The 15,725-nt window shown below is 40.5% G+C and overlaps 1 protein-coding gene across 3 annotated transcripts in view; it reads right to left on the reverse strand.

Annotated features, from left to right (window-relative positions):
* Positions 1-15,725, reverse strand: part of LOC122540385 (uncharacterized) — a 435,023-nt gene that overhangs the window by 58,967 nt on the left and 360,331 nt on the right. For all 3 annotated transcript variants that reach the window (XM_087980369.1, XM_043676046.2, XM_087980370.1), the window contains 6 exons: positions 12,850-13,017; positions 10,162-10,293; positions 6,804-6,932; positions 5,971-6,099; positions 2,747-2,881; positions 1,192-1,326 (listed from right to left, as the gene is read on the reverse strand). In XM_087980369.1, the coding sequence (XP_087836495.1) occupies positions 1,192-1,326; positions 2,747-2,881; positions 5,971-6,099; positions 6,804-6,932; positions 10,162-10,293; positions 12,850-13,017 (828 nt within the window). The remainder of the gene's footprint in view (positions 1-1,191; positions 1,327-2,746; positions 2,882-5,970; positions 6,100-6,803; positions 6,933-10,161; positions 10,294-12,849; positions 13,018-15,725) is intronic.

Raw genomic sequence — 15,725 nt, forward strand, 5'->3', positions numbered from 1 at the left:
CTCTAGGTTGATAATTCAGTGCAGTGCTAATGGAGTGCTGCACTGCCAAAGGTGCCTTTCAGACGAGACACCAAACCAAGCTCTCTCAGGTGGATGTGAAAGATCTCAAAATTGGAGAACTCTCCCAATATTTTGGGCCAATATTCATCCAATTGCCATACCCAAAGGAGATTATTTGGTCATCATCTCATCGCTGTGAGATTGCTGAACACAAAATGACAGCTGTGATTACAACATTACAACAGTAACAATTACCCTTTAAAAGAACTTTTCCTAGTTGTGACATCCTGAGGTGGTGAACAGCGATATATACTCCTGCAAGCTCTTTATTTTTTCAACACAGCGTCACTCCTACTGTGCATTGACATGTCAATATATTTCAGTACATTTGTTATTTGAGATGAAAGTGTGAATATGTACAGAGTGACCAGTCCCGTTGTCATATGACAGTATCCTTTTCCTCCATCAGCCTCTTTAGGACAGATCAGATTCAATGCTGTTTTATGGATTTGCTTTATTCCTGACAGTTATTCGTATGAGAGTTTATGAGAGTTTTCAAACTGTTTTCACAGCATTCTTTTCTGCCTCTTGCAATTTCATTAATATACAAATAATCATAATTCCTTTGAACTATCCTTTGTCCCCTAAACTGCAAATTCCTCTACCCTCTGTGCTCTTTTCATCTTTGTTCTAGGAATCAAGGCTTGTTGCATCATCTCTCCTACTTTAATTCAACTCATTTCAGCTTCTCAAAAATATCTTTTGTGCCTGCATCTGCAAGCTTTCAGAACCCAAACATAGTGTCACCCAGTCACTACTTCCTGCATCTCATGTTATCTTCCACTGCTGAAGGAAATAGAGAGAAAAGAAGAAGCAATTTCTTTAAGCATGGACTATTAAAATCTGGAATGCCCTGTCTGAAAGGATGGTGGGAGCATGTTCAGAAGTAACTTTTACAAAGGGAATTGGATATAGACTTGGAAAGGAAAAGCTTACAAAACCAGGGGGAGAGGGAAAGGATGTGGGACTACTGGAATGCTGTTTCAAAGAGCCAGCACAGTCACTTTGAGCCAAATGCCTCTTTCTGTGATGTTTGATTCCCATTAATCCTTTCAAGTTTGATGATGTTAAGAACCTTGACCTATATTTCTCATTTTTTTAAATTTTGAAAATGTGGAAAGTTAAATGTACCTTGACTGCAGTTCCTTCCACGATATCCCTTAGGACACAGAATCTCGCAATCGCCAGTTACATGGTCACAGGAAACACCGACTGAGCAGTTACATTTGGTGTTGCATCCAATTCCATAATAGCCATGATCACAGGCTTTTGGACAAGAGGAAAGGGAAAAAAAAAATAAAGAGAGGGATAAATCTTTAATAGATCCAAAATATCAGATATTCACCTGATTACGTTTCCATGATTATCCAGGTAAACATCCAACCCTTTCCTAAATGTTCCCGCAAAAAAAAAAGATGGTTACAGTATTTAAGGTTTTAATGCACAGTTGCTTTAATGAAATGCTTATTCATTATTCTTGTAAAATTATAACAATAAAGAAGATACTAAGGTGAATTTATTGGCTGAATTTTACTGAAGACACAAACTTGGCTTGTATACACTTAAATTACATTGAGGGATGATCCAACTTGAAGTATTTAAAATGATTAAGGGAATCAATAGAGTAGATATGAAGAAAAACCATGAGATTACATAACTTTAAAATAAGAACAAGGCCCATCAGAAATAAAATCAGAAAGAATGTCTTGGCAAAAGGAACTGCAGAACTCTAGCACTCAGCCTGACAAATGAAGCTGTCTAGACTGTGATGCACAGATTTTTATTGGGTAAAGATTAAAAGGGATATGTACAAAAGCAGTTAAATGGAGTTGAGGTAAAGAATAACCATTATCCAAATGAATTACAGAACAGCTCTGAAATTCTCAAAGGTTTCTTCCTGTTCATTTGAGCTCTGCCCGAAACATTTTCAAACAGCCATCTATTTTTCTTATGCAACCAATAATGCAATATAATTTCAGATTTTTAAATCGCTGCAAAAGGGTTGTGCAGAGAAGAAAGGATGATTCCCAGGCTGTGGGGCCTAGGAAAGACAGTTCATAAATAAAAGGCAAGCCTTTTAGAACTGAGATGAGGAGGAACCTCTTCCCTCAGACTCTTTGGAATTCTCCATTCCAGAGGGTTGTGGAAGCTCAATCAATAACTATGTTCAAGCCTGAGCCCGAGAGATTTCTAGTGACTGATGATGTGAAAAGTTATGAGGACATTGTGGGAATAAGGCTTTAAGGTTGATGATTAGCCATGATTCAGAATGGTGGAGCATGCTCAAGGGGCTGAATGGCCTACTCCTGCTCCTATATCACTATGCATTCCTTCCTTTGTATAAATATGTACTTTTTGAAACACAGTAAATTGACAGAAAGCAAAAGGAATTTATGTATTATCAACAACCCAATTTTTAAATTGACAATTACAACCATGGACATTTATACCACTAAAGGAGGCAATTTGTCCCATTGTGTCAGCTGCAGCTATTTGCTGGCATAATCAAACACAGATTCCACCACCCCTTCTAGAAGAGCAATTCCAGAAATCTGGATTTGTGGAGAGATAGCTCAGTTTCGACAAACATTTCTTCTTCCTAGAAACCCAGAGGCCGTTGTGTTTCAGGGAATGTTTGCTAAACATTCAAACTCTCAATTAAACTTCTCCATGATTGGGCACTCACCTTTCTGGCAAGTATTACCATGATAACCAGGTTTGCAAATGCAGCTTCCGTCCTTGCGGCTACATTCCAGTGTGTTGCGTTGGTCACATCGACACACATTCGAACAGCCAGGCCCGTAGGTCCACTTTGGACAAGCTGATACAGAAAAGTAGGAGAACAAAGAAATGGTTAGCAACTGTACATTACAACTAAAAGACACAGAGTTCTTCTTGAAGACCATAAGTAAAAATGTTACAAACAACTTAAATTACAACAAGCTTAAATCCAAATCAGTAAAATAAGAGAGAAAAATGAGTGTTATTTGAGATTCCAATGATGAACTTAATTTCAGTAAATCTCATATCAAAAAAAACAGGAAAACTTCCAGATTACATGTTCTCTATAGCCCTTAGTGGAAGATGCCTACAATCTTTAAAGTATGGCCTTCATAAGAGTCTAGTCCTTCATAATGTCATTGACGATGAATGCACTTTGAATAACTAAGGATCAGTAATAAATGCTAATGTGCTAATGTTGGGACAATGTGATTTCCTTCCAGAATCTGAAGCACACCATTGTAATACTGAGGGAGTACTGCACTGTCAGAGGTGCCATCTTTCAGATGGGTGGTTAAACTGACGTCATCTCTGTCCTCACAGGTGACTGTAAAAGTTCCTACAGCACGTTTTCAAAAAAAGAACATGGGAGTTCTTCCTGATGTTCTGGCCAATATATGTTCTTCAAGCAATATCACTAAAACAGATTTTTTGATCATTATCTCTTGCAATTTGTGAGAACTTGCTCTGCATACATCGGTTATCACAATTCCTAAATTACAACAGTGATAACATTTCGATATTCTCTGGAGTTCAGAACTTTGAATGTTTGAATGAGATTGCCTATTATTCTTCTAAACTTGATAGGTTGACACAGAGATTGTTCCTGCTGGCCAGAGAATTGAAAACACAGGGACACAATCTCAGGATAAGGGGCTGATCAGTGAGAGTGGCATAGCACCAGGGACTCAGGTTTGATTCCAACTTTGACTAACTGTCTGTGTGGGTTTCCACCGGTTGCTCCAGTTTCCTCCCACGGTCCAAAGATGTGCAGGTTAGGTGGATTGATCATGTTAAATTGCCCCATAGTGAGTAGGGATGTGTATACTCCATGGATTACCCACAATAAATGTGGGGTTAGGGAGATGGAAGGGATTGGTCTGAGCAGGAGGGTCAGTGCAGACTCAGTTGGCTGAATGGTCCCTTTCCACACTATAGGAATTCTGTAAGTATGTAAGTTAGCTCGCTGAGCTTGAAGATTTGTTTTCAGATGTTTTGTCACCACACTAGGTAACATCATCAGTGAGAGTTTCTGGTGGAGCGCTGGTGGTATGTCCCGCCTCTCTCTTTATAGGTCTTGGTTTCTTAAGATGGGTGATGTCTTTTCTGGTTCATTTTTTCAAGGGAAGGCAGATAGGATCTAAATTGATGTGTTTATTGATGGAGTTCTGATTAGAATGCCATGCCTCTAAGCATTTGCATGTGTTTCTTTGTTTCGCCTGTCCTAGGATGTGTGTGTTGTCCCAGTCAAAGTGGTGTCCTTCTTTGTCTGTTTGTATAGAAACTAGTGATTGTGGGTCATGTCTTTTAGTGGTCAATTGGTGTTCATGTATCCTGGTGGCAAGTTTCCTGCTAGTTTGTCCGATGTAGTTTTTTTTACAATTCTTGCATAGTAAATAAATGACATTAGTTTTGCTGGTGGTATCTAATGGATCCTTTAGATTCATTAATCACGGTTTAAGGTGTTTGTGGGTTTGTGGGCTATCATGATGCCAAGCGGTCTGATTTCTATGATTGAGTTGAGGAGACATTTCTTCACTCAAAGGGTTATGAATCTGTGGTACACCCTACCCCAGAGGTTTGTGAAGTCTCCATCTTTGAATTTATGTAAGACTGGGACAGACATATGTTTGATCTCTCAGAGAATCAAAGGATATGGCAAGTAAAGGCAGAGAAGTGGAGATGGCTCAGGGTCAGCCAAGATCATACTGAATTGTGAAAGAGACTCAAAAGACCACATGATCTAATTCTGTGCCCAGTTCTTGTGTTCCCATGTTTCAAACGTATTCCACTTGTAACACCGGGAAGTCCTGAGGTCATGAAAAGCTCCACAGGAAAATAATATTTTTCTTTGCTCCTTGCAGTTTTGATGCTACAATAAACCTCAACATTTTATTTTAATATCATTTGTTTGTTGTCACTGTTCAAATGTAATTGCTTTATCACTGTCTGTACAAGAGGCCCCTTGTTGGTGTGGGATGCTCTGTACCATTGCCAAACCAGCTGGCAACCACATTCACCTCAGTAAAGCAGCCTTCAGCAAAGTCCAATAAATGTTACATTCTTTGATCTCCAGGCCCAGCCAACAAAGAACCAGTTTCAATCTCTCAACAGAACTGCCAACCTAAACCACACTTTACAAGGCTGGATACTTGCCAGGTGCCAAAGAAACTAGACACAACCAAAACTGATTTGCAATTTAGGCTCCAGTAGATTTGGCTGTTGCTGAGTAAGTGACAGTTTGGTCTGATGCTAAATGAAGTAATGAGGTGTGAGAAGTCAAAGTGATTGCTCCAGAACAAGGCTGAATTGGAAGCTCTACTAAGCATCTGAATCCAGGCCACAGCAGTGAAAGGGCATTGTTTTAGCTGACGTTGCCACCCGACAGAGATAGCATATTTGCCAGCTGGACTTAAAGGTCTTGATTGAATTGAATTTGGACACCAGTGGTTGCAAGTCTACAGAACTGTGCATGTCAAAACTGAGCATCACATGCTGTTGCAAGCAAACAACAGCATGTTTGTACCACCAATGGTAAGTGGCTTACAAATGAGACATTTCAAATGAGATAGAGCCAGTCTGTCATTTATTCAAATCGCGTTTACTTCTTATTACAACATGAGTATCTTCCTGTAGATTCCCCTACATCCTGTGACCAACCCTGCTCCCTGGATATAATGGTCTCCACCTCAGCTAGTCTACAGGTTTTCAGTAAGGGGTACCCAATACCTGCTCAGCATCTTTCACCAATAACACTGCCAGTTATATTGTGTGTTGTTAGTATATTGTCTATTATTGAGCTTTGGCAGTGCCATCCTGCAAGGGCGTAGGCCACAAGATAGTTCCATTATTAATTGAGTGAGAACATGATTTTTATTTGTTGTTATCAGCAAAGCTGTCCCAACTTACGTAAGTGACAGAAGCGTCCATAGAGGCCAGGATCGCAGAGACAGGCTCCATAGATACGGTGGCAACGCCCATTGTTGGCACAATTGCATTTCTTGTTGCAGGTCTTTCCATATAGTCCTTTGGGGCACCCTAAAGAAGAAAACAGTCACTCTTGGGAATCAACCCAAAATTTGGCAAACTTTTAACATAAGTATGGTCAGCCACACATGGAAGGTATGGGAAATGAAGGCAAGTGTACAAATCATCCAGATTGGAGGTGAGAATGGCAGTGCAGATGATCAGGATAGAATTACAAACATGCCTGGTTCTCTCTCTCTGTCTCAATATCTCCATAGAATTTCCAGAATTATTTCACCCTCTCCGAGAGCTGAAAACTAATCTCCTGCCCCCAAGTGACCCAGGAGAAAAATCATAGAGGAACTAAATACAAGAGGCATTTTAAAAATATATATTTCAGCAACTTTGTTTATTAAATACAAAATATTGAAAATAGGAAAAATGGCTAATCAATGGGCAGTTAAGAATAGTCCAACTGGATAATAAAGAGACTGTACACTTTTCAATTGGTTATGAGGTGGAAGCATACCTAAAAACTGAGCCAATGACAGGATAGTAAAGTTGGGATTGTTTGACACAGGAGGTCTTGTGATAAAACCTCAAGAAATACGCTCAACCTGAATTGGCAAGACGTTAAGGTTTCTGTTGAGGCTACAAGGAGATTAAACACCAGAGAAAGTCACTGTGGCACTTCATCACTGGCCTCATCGTTTGTTTTGCTATTGAGGTGAATGTTTATCACAATAAAATATTTCATCAAATACAAGTTGGCGTACCATCCTCACACATCTCGCCACCCACTCCTGGAGGACAGCGGCATTTTCCAGTCAGTGGATCGCATGTTGCACCATTCTTACACTTACACAGGAAGCTGCAATTTTTGCCAAATGTTCCTTCTGGGCAGGCTGGAAAAAAAAAGGAAGAGAAAGAGCAAATAATTGTTCACCAAGAACAATATGCACAATTGGGCAGAGAGAAACATAAAAACAAAGGGCTGGAAACAATGCTTTATTCATTCACAGGATGTGGGCATCAACGGCAAGACCAACATTTTTATTGCCTATCAGTAACAATAATAAATGTGCCAACACCATATTAAAAAGCGCCTGTTACATCTGGTTGGCACTTTATAACATTGACTCAGTTGACTTATTGGCTCAGTTGCTAGCCCTCTGGTCTGAATTGTAAGTACATGGGTTCGGGTTCCAATTCAGGACTTGAGTACACAGTCTAGACTGCAACCACCAGTGGTGCACTGTTGCAATCTTATAGGAATTAAAGAAAAAAATATATGAAAAAGAAATAAATATTTGCAATTATAGAGCATCTTTCACACCTAAGAACATCTCAAAGTGTATTACAGGTACTGAAATAGTTCTGTCACTGTTGTAATTTTGGAAACAGAAATGATAATTATTCGATAATTTGTTTCAATGATGCTCTCTGAGGGTTATATTAGCCAAGACCTCAGGGAGAACTGCAGGCTTCTTTGAAATAATTGTCCTGAGGGACAAATCTTTATCTATCTGAGAGAGCTAAATAGACTTTTTTTCCTCTTTATCTCATCCATATTCTTCACATAGCAAATTTTCCATTTTTCTATTATTCACATTCTCTCCCTCCTTCATGTTCTACTCCTTTTTAAGTAAGTTGACAGACGGATGCCAGGTTTATGATTGGCTCTGTGACACATAGTCACCTGCACAGTGCAATCGCAGAAAATAACATCATGTTATTTGGGAAAAAGGGATTGACAAGAGGTGTCAGCATCCTACTACATTTATAAAAAGAGGCATTTGAACCTTCTCCAATCTTAGAAGTTCAGACTCATAACCCTAAACAAATGAGGAAGCACAGATCAGAAGAAAAACAAATAACTTTAATAAGAGAATTTCTACAGTCATAACAAATCAGCCCCAGTTTTATTTCCAATTCTTACCACTTCACATTGCTGTGAACAAGACTTCTTCAAAGGCACACGCTCAGTCTTGGATTAGTCATTTTGGGATTGCTATTAGTTACAATGATGTCCAGGCTTTACTTTTATTATTACCAAGTACATGTAATAATCAGTGAGTTCATTTATTATCACTAGTTATAAGGAGAGTATGAATATTACCGTTATTACTATCAGTTATCAACGCAATTTCAGTGAGTTATTATTAGCTAACAGAAGAATCAAAGTTCCACCCACCCAACTTTCCAGTGATTGGCTGATTGAATCAAACAATATATTCCATTCTAAAGTATTCTAAAGAAGGGTTATTGGACCCAAAAATGTTAACTGTGATTTCTCTCCACAGATGCTGCAGACCTGCTTAGTTTTTACAGCAATTTCTGCTTCTGTAACATGTTCCTTTGGTAGTTTGTAATAGGCAGAGTACAGATCTGCTCAACCAGCCGACACTTGCACAACTCTGAACAAAATGCTGACTGTAAGTTGTGATTCCATGTTGGGAAGTTCTTGGTGAATAATTCAGAGTGTGCTAATAGTTACACTAATAACCAATTTGAAGTGATCAGTTAAGGTTGTTATATGACTTGTTTACACTCACTAGAATTGATATACATTCATACGCAGGATCTCATTTTCTGAAAACATACTCGAGCCTTGCACTTCTTTGAATTTCTTGAGAGTTTAAGGGGCCAACAACTTTCCCTTGCTTTCAATGCCTCATCCGTCGAATCAATTTGCTAAACAATCATTAGCCTATTTTCCTGCCCCCAATGACTTGATGCTATTCCTATTTCTTATGTTTCTATTGAGTCCAATAAATATTGTAAACAATAAAGAGTAAAATTTTATAGAACCTTGCGGCCCAAATACAGGCTATTTAGCCCAAGTGGTCTATGCTAGTGGTCATGTGATTAAATGTCAAACGATCAGCCATAAAATGATTAGAATGTCATATAACAAAACCATTGAGAATGCCTCAAACCAGAGCTGGAAACTTTCAATAAAATGACATTGGTTTATCTGAAATTAATTGGAACAATTGCATGACAATTCCATTATCATTATCATCACATCACTGGATCTTGGTTTATTTATGTCTAATGGTTCTTAGATTCCTGTGAAGAGTTGCAGGCTGGTAATTCCAGTCTCCACAAGTGATTCACACATACCAGTGGTAGTGGTTGATACATTTATTGTCTCAATGAAATAGCATCTACCATGCAGCGAATTACTTCTGGAATTCTAATTGCTGGAAACGTGCCTGTCGCGAGTCTGTGGTGAAGTAAATTCTCCGAAACATGCAACATCTCTACACCAAAGTGATTGCTTGCTGAGTTTCTTATAAACAGCATTCCTCGCCTTAACTGTTTGAATCAAGTTCATTTCTTCAGAGTAAGGCAGGCATTTCTTTTTGAAAATATATTTTTAAAAGAATTACCTTTCTGGATGGCACTTAGAATTTTGAGCCTTACTGATCCGGTGCAATTTAATATTTGGAAGGGGGAACTTATTAATCATAATTTTATATTAGCTTTGTGGCCCATGAAGTAGAGATGGGGAGGAGGATAATGGCCAGGAGTCCCCACTCTTAATTGTAATCCAGTGACATTTGCTGAAACTGTACTCTGTGGATGTCAGGTAGGGACAGGTTTGGCTTGGCTTTAATTGTGACACACTACACTGCACTGCTGAATATCCCACAAATGCAAGGTTTCTACCACAAACAGGATACTGCAAGAAAGCTGAAACCCCAACAAGAGTTCCTACCTTCAAGAGGGGTCAACAGTGAGGATTGTGGAGAATCACTTTGGGAATACATTTATTTCCATTTCCTTTCATGGTTTGATCTCACCATGCTTTGGAGTATCAGTTCAAGGTCTCCATTGCTCCTACCCACAAGTCCAGAAAGGGGATGGAATTCACATAACTTTAGGTCTTCTGATGGAAAACCAGGCAACAGACCCATCGTCAACCTACCTCCAACAATCGTGTATCGCTACAAGTTGAGATTCCCAGGCACATTGACAATAGTTTGAGTCTAAATTTGTCCTGAGGTTGTTTTTTTTTTGATGGTGTCATAGAACAGAATAATTTGTTGTTCCGGTGTCTATGAACTAACAAGGTCTGCACATGGCTCAAAAACACACTTTAATACAAATGATTGAGAGTTTACTTACTCTGGTTACACAAGATTCCAGTCCAACCCTCTGGGCAAATACATCCATCATGTGCCTCGTTGCAGGTGCCACCATTCCTACAGTCTTCACACAACAAGCTGCAGTCATGTCCAAAGCTCCCGTCCCAGCACACTGTGAGCAATATCCAGATAGTTATACAAACAGCTCCAATATAGAACTCCAGAAGAATATTATAATATTGTATTTTCCCTCCAGACCCAATACCAAATTCCACCAGGATACTGTGAAAGCCTGCCACATCCAAATTACTGATCACTCTAAAACAATTCCATGAATATCTGTCTACTCCACCTAAATCATTACCATCTTCCAATTCCTTCAGATTTACTCCAGAACTGTCTCTATCCTTACTCAACTATTGCATGATCTTCTTCCTCACCATGCAAATGAAATCTTCTCCCCATTCGTTGAAATGCATCTGCCTACACTTCTCAACCCACTTTTTTCCCATCTCTCAATCACTCCTAAACCACTTCATTATTATCAACTACTGCTCTTTCTAACCTCATTTTAATTCTGTCTCCATATCTCTCCACAATCATTCCATTACCATGTCTCTCAGCTGAAATCAACTCCCCAAACATCCTCTGTCCTTTGTTCACTATCCCTAACCCATTCAAAGTTATTCAAAAGCCAAACTTATTCCCTTTTCCCTTCCTTAAATTCTAAAAGATAAGCCGTGCTTCAAGCGATCAAGAGAAATATATTTGTACTAACAGTAATGCATGTTATTCCTCCTGAGGAGTTCACAGATTCGATTGCAGGTTCTTACATCCAAACTCCATTGCAGAATTTCACATTTCTATGGACACATCTCAGTTTCAAATTATTTTGGAGGGTTTCTTGCCATGAGGTATCTCTCGCCGTACCTTATTAAACCCACATCATTAACTATCTACCCCACCCCTATGCCGCCCGTCTTGTCTGCTTCTAGCTCCATCTAACCAAGTATCTTTCCCAGAACACTTCATCACTGCTGGGATATCCTGGAATTGACTGGCATCCCTTGTGCTGCAGCAATTTTAAAAAGTGCTGTTAGTGCAGGGGTGCTCTGCACAGTTTCTGACATTTGTCCTGGAGGTGAGAGACAATGAAAATCTGCCAACCCAGCAGAACATTGTCTTCCCCCAGGAACAGCAGTGGAAGTGACAACATTAGACCAGGCCATCCTGGACCAAGGTTGCAACCCAGGCCAGTGCAGTCTCAGCTGTGGTGTGGTGAGCTGCCCACCATTTGGCTCCTCACCCTTTATGTGGAGTGGATCCTAATGCTGACCACTCCGAGTGGCTGACTGATCGTGTCTAAGCCTGGTTTCAGAGGCTACTCTTGATATACTGAGCAGGGATCCCCCAACAAAGGCTATGTCCCTTGACTTGACTGAGCCGTGCTGGTAAGCATGACAAGCTTCCTGGCTTTGTGTCTGGATCTAAACAGCATGGCAATACAGCAGCACAGTGAACCTGTAGTTGACAGGGTCAAGTGCAAAAAGTCAAGGCAAGTAAATGCAAGGCATGGGACTCATTCAGGCAGTGAACATAAGATTACAAAAACTAGGAGTAGGAATAGGCAATTCAGCCCCTCGAGTCTGCTCCATCTTTTGACATGATCATGGCTGATCTCATAGCGGGGGCGCTATGACAGTAAGTGAACAGGCCCGAGATGCAGCCTGGTACAGTTCATGAGCTGTCTCTGTGTCCCTGAGCACTCAGTATCCTTGCTGCAGTATTACAATGATAGCACCCTGGGTGTAGCATTGAAATGCGAAAGCATCCTGTAAAGCCTTGCTGGATTTCTTGTCAGACTCTGCTACAAACCTTACCCACATTGTTAAGATATAAGATTCTGCCAAACCAACAAATACACTCGCAATGCTCAGGAGCTCATTCACAAACCTACTGTTGTGCTAAATCTTATTCAAAATAGATCAAGGCAGACGTCCTACACATTGGAAGTGTGTGACAATCAAAGACATTAAGTACATATTCCCATATTTATTTAGGGATATAGTCATTAAAATAACAGTTAATAAATAGTTCATGGATTGCAGAAACACACAAAAGATGTGCTGGATATGGAATGTTTGAGTTAAAAAGAAAGGGTGAATAAGCTGGGACTTTTTCACTGGAGCATAGGCGGTTGAGAGGTGACCTGATAGAAGTTTGTGAAATAATGAGAGGTATAGATAAAAATTAATGGTGGATGTATTTTCCCTCGGATGGGGGATTTCAAGACAATGGGGGCACATTTTTAAGGTGAGAGGAGAGAGATGTTGAGAGACATTTTTATTTTAGCACAGAGGGTGACTGTGAGTACAATTACAATGTTTAAGAGACATTTGGATAGGTATATGAATTGAAAGGTTTAGAGAGATATGGGCCAGGAGCAGGCAGGTGGGACTAGTTTAGTTTGGGATTATGTTTGGCATGGACTGACTGGACCGAAGGGTCTGTTTCTGTGCTGTATGTCTCTATGACTGTATTACACATAACTTGACAATCTTCAAAATATTAACACACACATGAGCTACTGAACAAGCAATGGTACTTAAATGTTTCCTTCAAGAATTACTGCTTTAGTTAAAAAAAATACACTGATACCCATCCCTTGTAGAACTCAGAGATGTCAGAGGAGTTTACATAGAATTCACAGCACTGACGATGGGCTCACCAAAGCTCTGTGACAGGGTGAATTCTCCTCGTGCTTCCCCTTCCCCAGTTTCTTCATTGTCCTCATCAAATAACTCGGTCAATTCTTCTCCAAGGTAGAAGCTCACCTCAGGAAGGAGTCTTCCAAATTCAGGCCGGCCATTGAGTGCCTCCACTGGGTCATCTAGAGCTGAAAAAGAAGAATAAAATTCAAAATAGATAAAACAAATAGATACCTTTCAGAGACATCTTGTCAATCACTCTCCCATCCATCCTCAGAGAATCTCAACTCACTATTGCTGTATCTATCCCACAAGGAACTTTCAATGAAAGATAAAAGTTGGCATGGATAAAATACAAAACAAATACTTGATGATTTATGCAAACAATTTTTAGTACTATACACAGTGGGTGCCATAGCAATGAATCTAAACCCCAAAGTTAAAAAGGAATCCAACACATCATTCTCATAACTGAATTACTTTCTGCATCAAATGTAAAAACAGCTTTCTCTTGAATGTGTCACCATTATTCTCTGGCACCACTCTCTTCCAAATAAATCACTACTATTTAAAGCAGTTCAATCTAAGCTGCCTGTTCACCTTGCCTCTGCTGAGTTTGAATGCAAGTCACCCCGTTCAGTCTGTGATTATGTTAAATATTAAATCCCATTCATCAAGATTCCTTTTCTCTGCAGTTCCATTTCCACTTGAAAGAACATAAGGAGACGATTCCCTCCTTGGAACAGATTTCTGGTGGGGTTTGATTCTTTCTGCACTAGCTCTGACCCCTATTATGATGTTGCAGCTCATTTCATCTGCTTTATCAAGGAGTTTAATCTGCAAAGGTGAGAAAGAAGATGGCCAGAAGGTCTATGGAAGGCCCTTAAAGGTGTAGAAGCACCCTATAAACTAATGGAGATACTCCCTCAAACACTTTACCCAAGATCAGTGCTTTCAGTAGATACTTGTCTGTGAGTGACTAAAGAGAAAGGAGGTCAGAACATAGAAAGATAGCACCATGAATTACTTGATATATCGTGATCAAGGATAACTGCTTCATTCCTCAAATTCAATGTCTAGAGTACACAAAGAGGTATTATTAAGAAATAAAGCATTCCCACTGACCCTGACGGCGAAATTCTCCTCGCCCCCATGGAGATGGAATTAGGAGGCCACTGGTCATGGGAAAGCTGCCAGAAAAGTGGAATCATGCCTGGACTCATACCGAGAACAAATGGAATGGTTTTGGTTGTTGGAGGTCAGTAATCTCAGCTCCAAAACATCTCTGCAGGAGTTCCTCAGGGTCATATCTTCGACCCAACAATCTTTAGCTGCTTCATCAAGGACCTTCCTTCCTCCATGAGGTCAGACGTGGGGATGTTTGCTGATGATTGCATAATGTTCAGCACCAGTTGCAACTCCTCAGATTTTGATACGGTCCATGTCCAAATGTAGGAAGTCTTGGATATTATTCAGCTTTGGACTGTCAAGTAGTATTCACACCACACAAGTGCCAGGCAACGACCATCTCCAATGGGAGAGAATCTAACCTTTACTCTTTGACATTCAACGGCATTACCATCACTGAATATCCCCCTCCATTTAAACACAGTGGCATGTCAGGGGCTGGGGACGCTACAGAAAGTAACACACCGCCTGACTCCCCAAAGCCTGTCCATCATCTACAAGGCACAAGTCAGATGTATGATGGAATAACCATCCCCACCCCCCACATGCCTGGATGAGTGTAGCTCCAACACTCAAGAAGTTTTACATGTTCCAGGAAATAGCAGCCCCCTTGATTGGCACTTCCATAAACATTCACTCCTCCACCACTAATGCTCAGGAGCAACAGCATGTACCATCAACAACATGCAGTGCAAAAATTCACCAATGCTCCTCAGACAGCACTTTCTAACCCAGGAACACTAAGACTACAAGGACAAGGGCAGATGTATGCGAACACCACCAGCTGCAAGTTCTCCTCCAAGCCATTCACCATCCTGACTTGGAAATACATCGCCATTCCTCCAGTGATGCTGAGTCGAAATCCTGGAATTCCTTCCCTAATCGCATTGTGCATCAACCTAAACAGAATGTTCAGCAGCAGTTCAAGAAGGCAGCTCACCACCACATTTTCAAGGGGAATTAGAAATGGGCAATAAATGCTGGCCCATCCATGAATGAGTAGAAAACAAATAAGGTAGAGAGATGCCATATCAGGGTGCATTCTTGATGCATTCCCACTGCTGGGCAACTTTAGCAGGATCAGGCTGCCAATAGGATCGAGTGGCCGCTTCACTGAGGAATACAGCCAATTAGGATGGATAAGGCCTCGGTTAGGGGTGATTTGCATCATCACTGCAATCATTACACCTGTCGTGCTGCTCCCACTGCAAGCAGAGACCAGCAGCTCAATGGAGGTAGGCCCAATGACAAGGACATGTGAATGAATGGCCACAATTCTGGCTGCGTCCAATCCTGCAGTGGGATTTCCTAATAATCCTACCACTATCTGGAGTTTTCAGTGCAGCTTTCCCAGACTGGTTGGCAAGAGTGCTTCCATGGTGTCCACCTACATGCCTCAGTAGCACCCATCTCTCCAAATGGTGCTGCTGAGACTTCAGAACTGCCAGCCCTCTGCTGGAGTTTGTAATGTCTAAAGCTGCCTGCTGCCTCTGACAGTCTAGTGGAGGCAGAGTATAGGACTTCATCTCTCACAAGTTTCAGTCACTGAATTCACTGCAAAGTCAGCGAGAAAATCCAGACACTAGCGTTAACAAAACTTCAGTTCCACTAACTCTGAATAATAAAATTGGTCCAAGGTTCATGTAATTTGATCTAATCACAGCTAATTTTAAATAGGATTTCACTCTATATGAAAGTGCCTCCAGTA

Source organism: Chiloscyllium plagiosum, unplaced genomic scaffold (assembly GCF_037043375.1).
Source record: "Chiloscyllium plagiosum isolate Xiang-an unplaced genomic scaffold, Cpla_swu_hap1 HiC_scaffold_37, whole genome shotgun sequence".
Classification (NCBI taxonomy): domain Eukaryota; kingdom Metazoa; phylum Chordata; class Chondrichthyes; order Orectolobiformes; family Hemiscylliidae; genus Chiloscyllium; species Chiloscyllium plagiosum.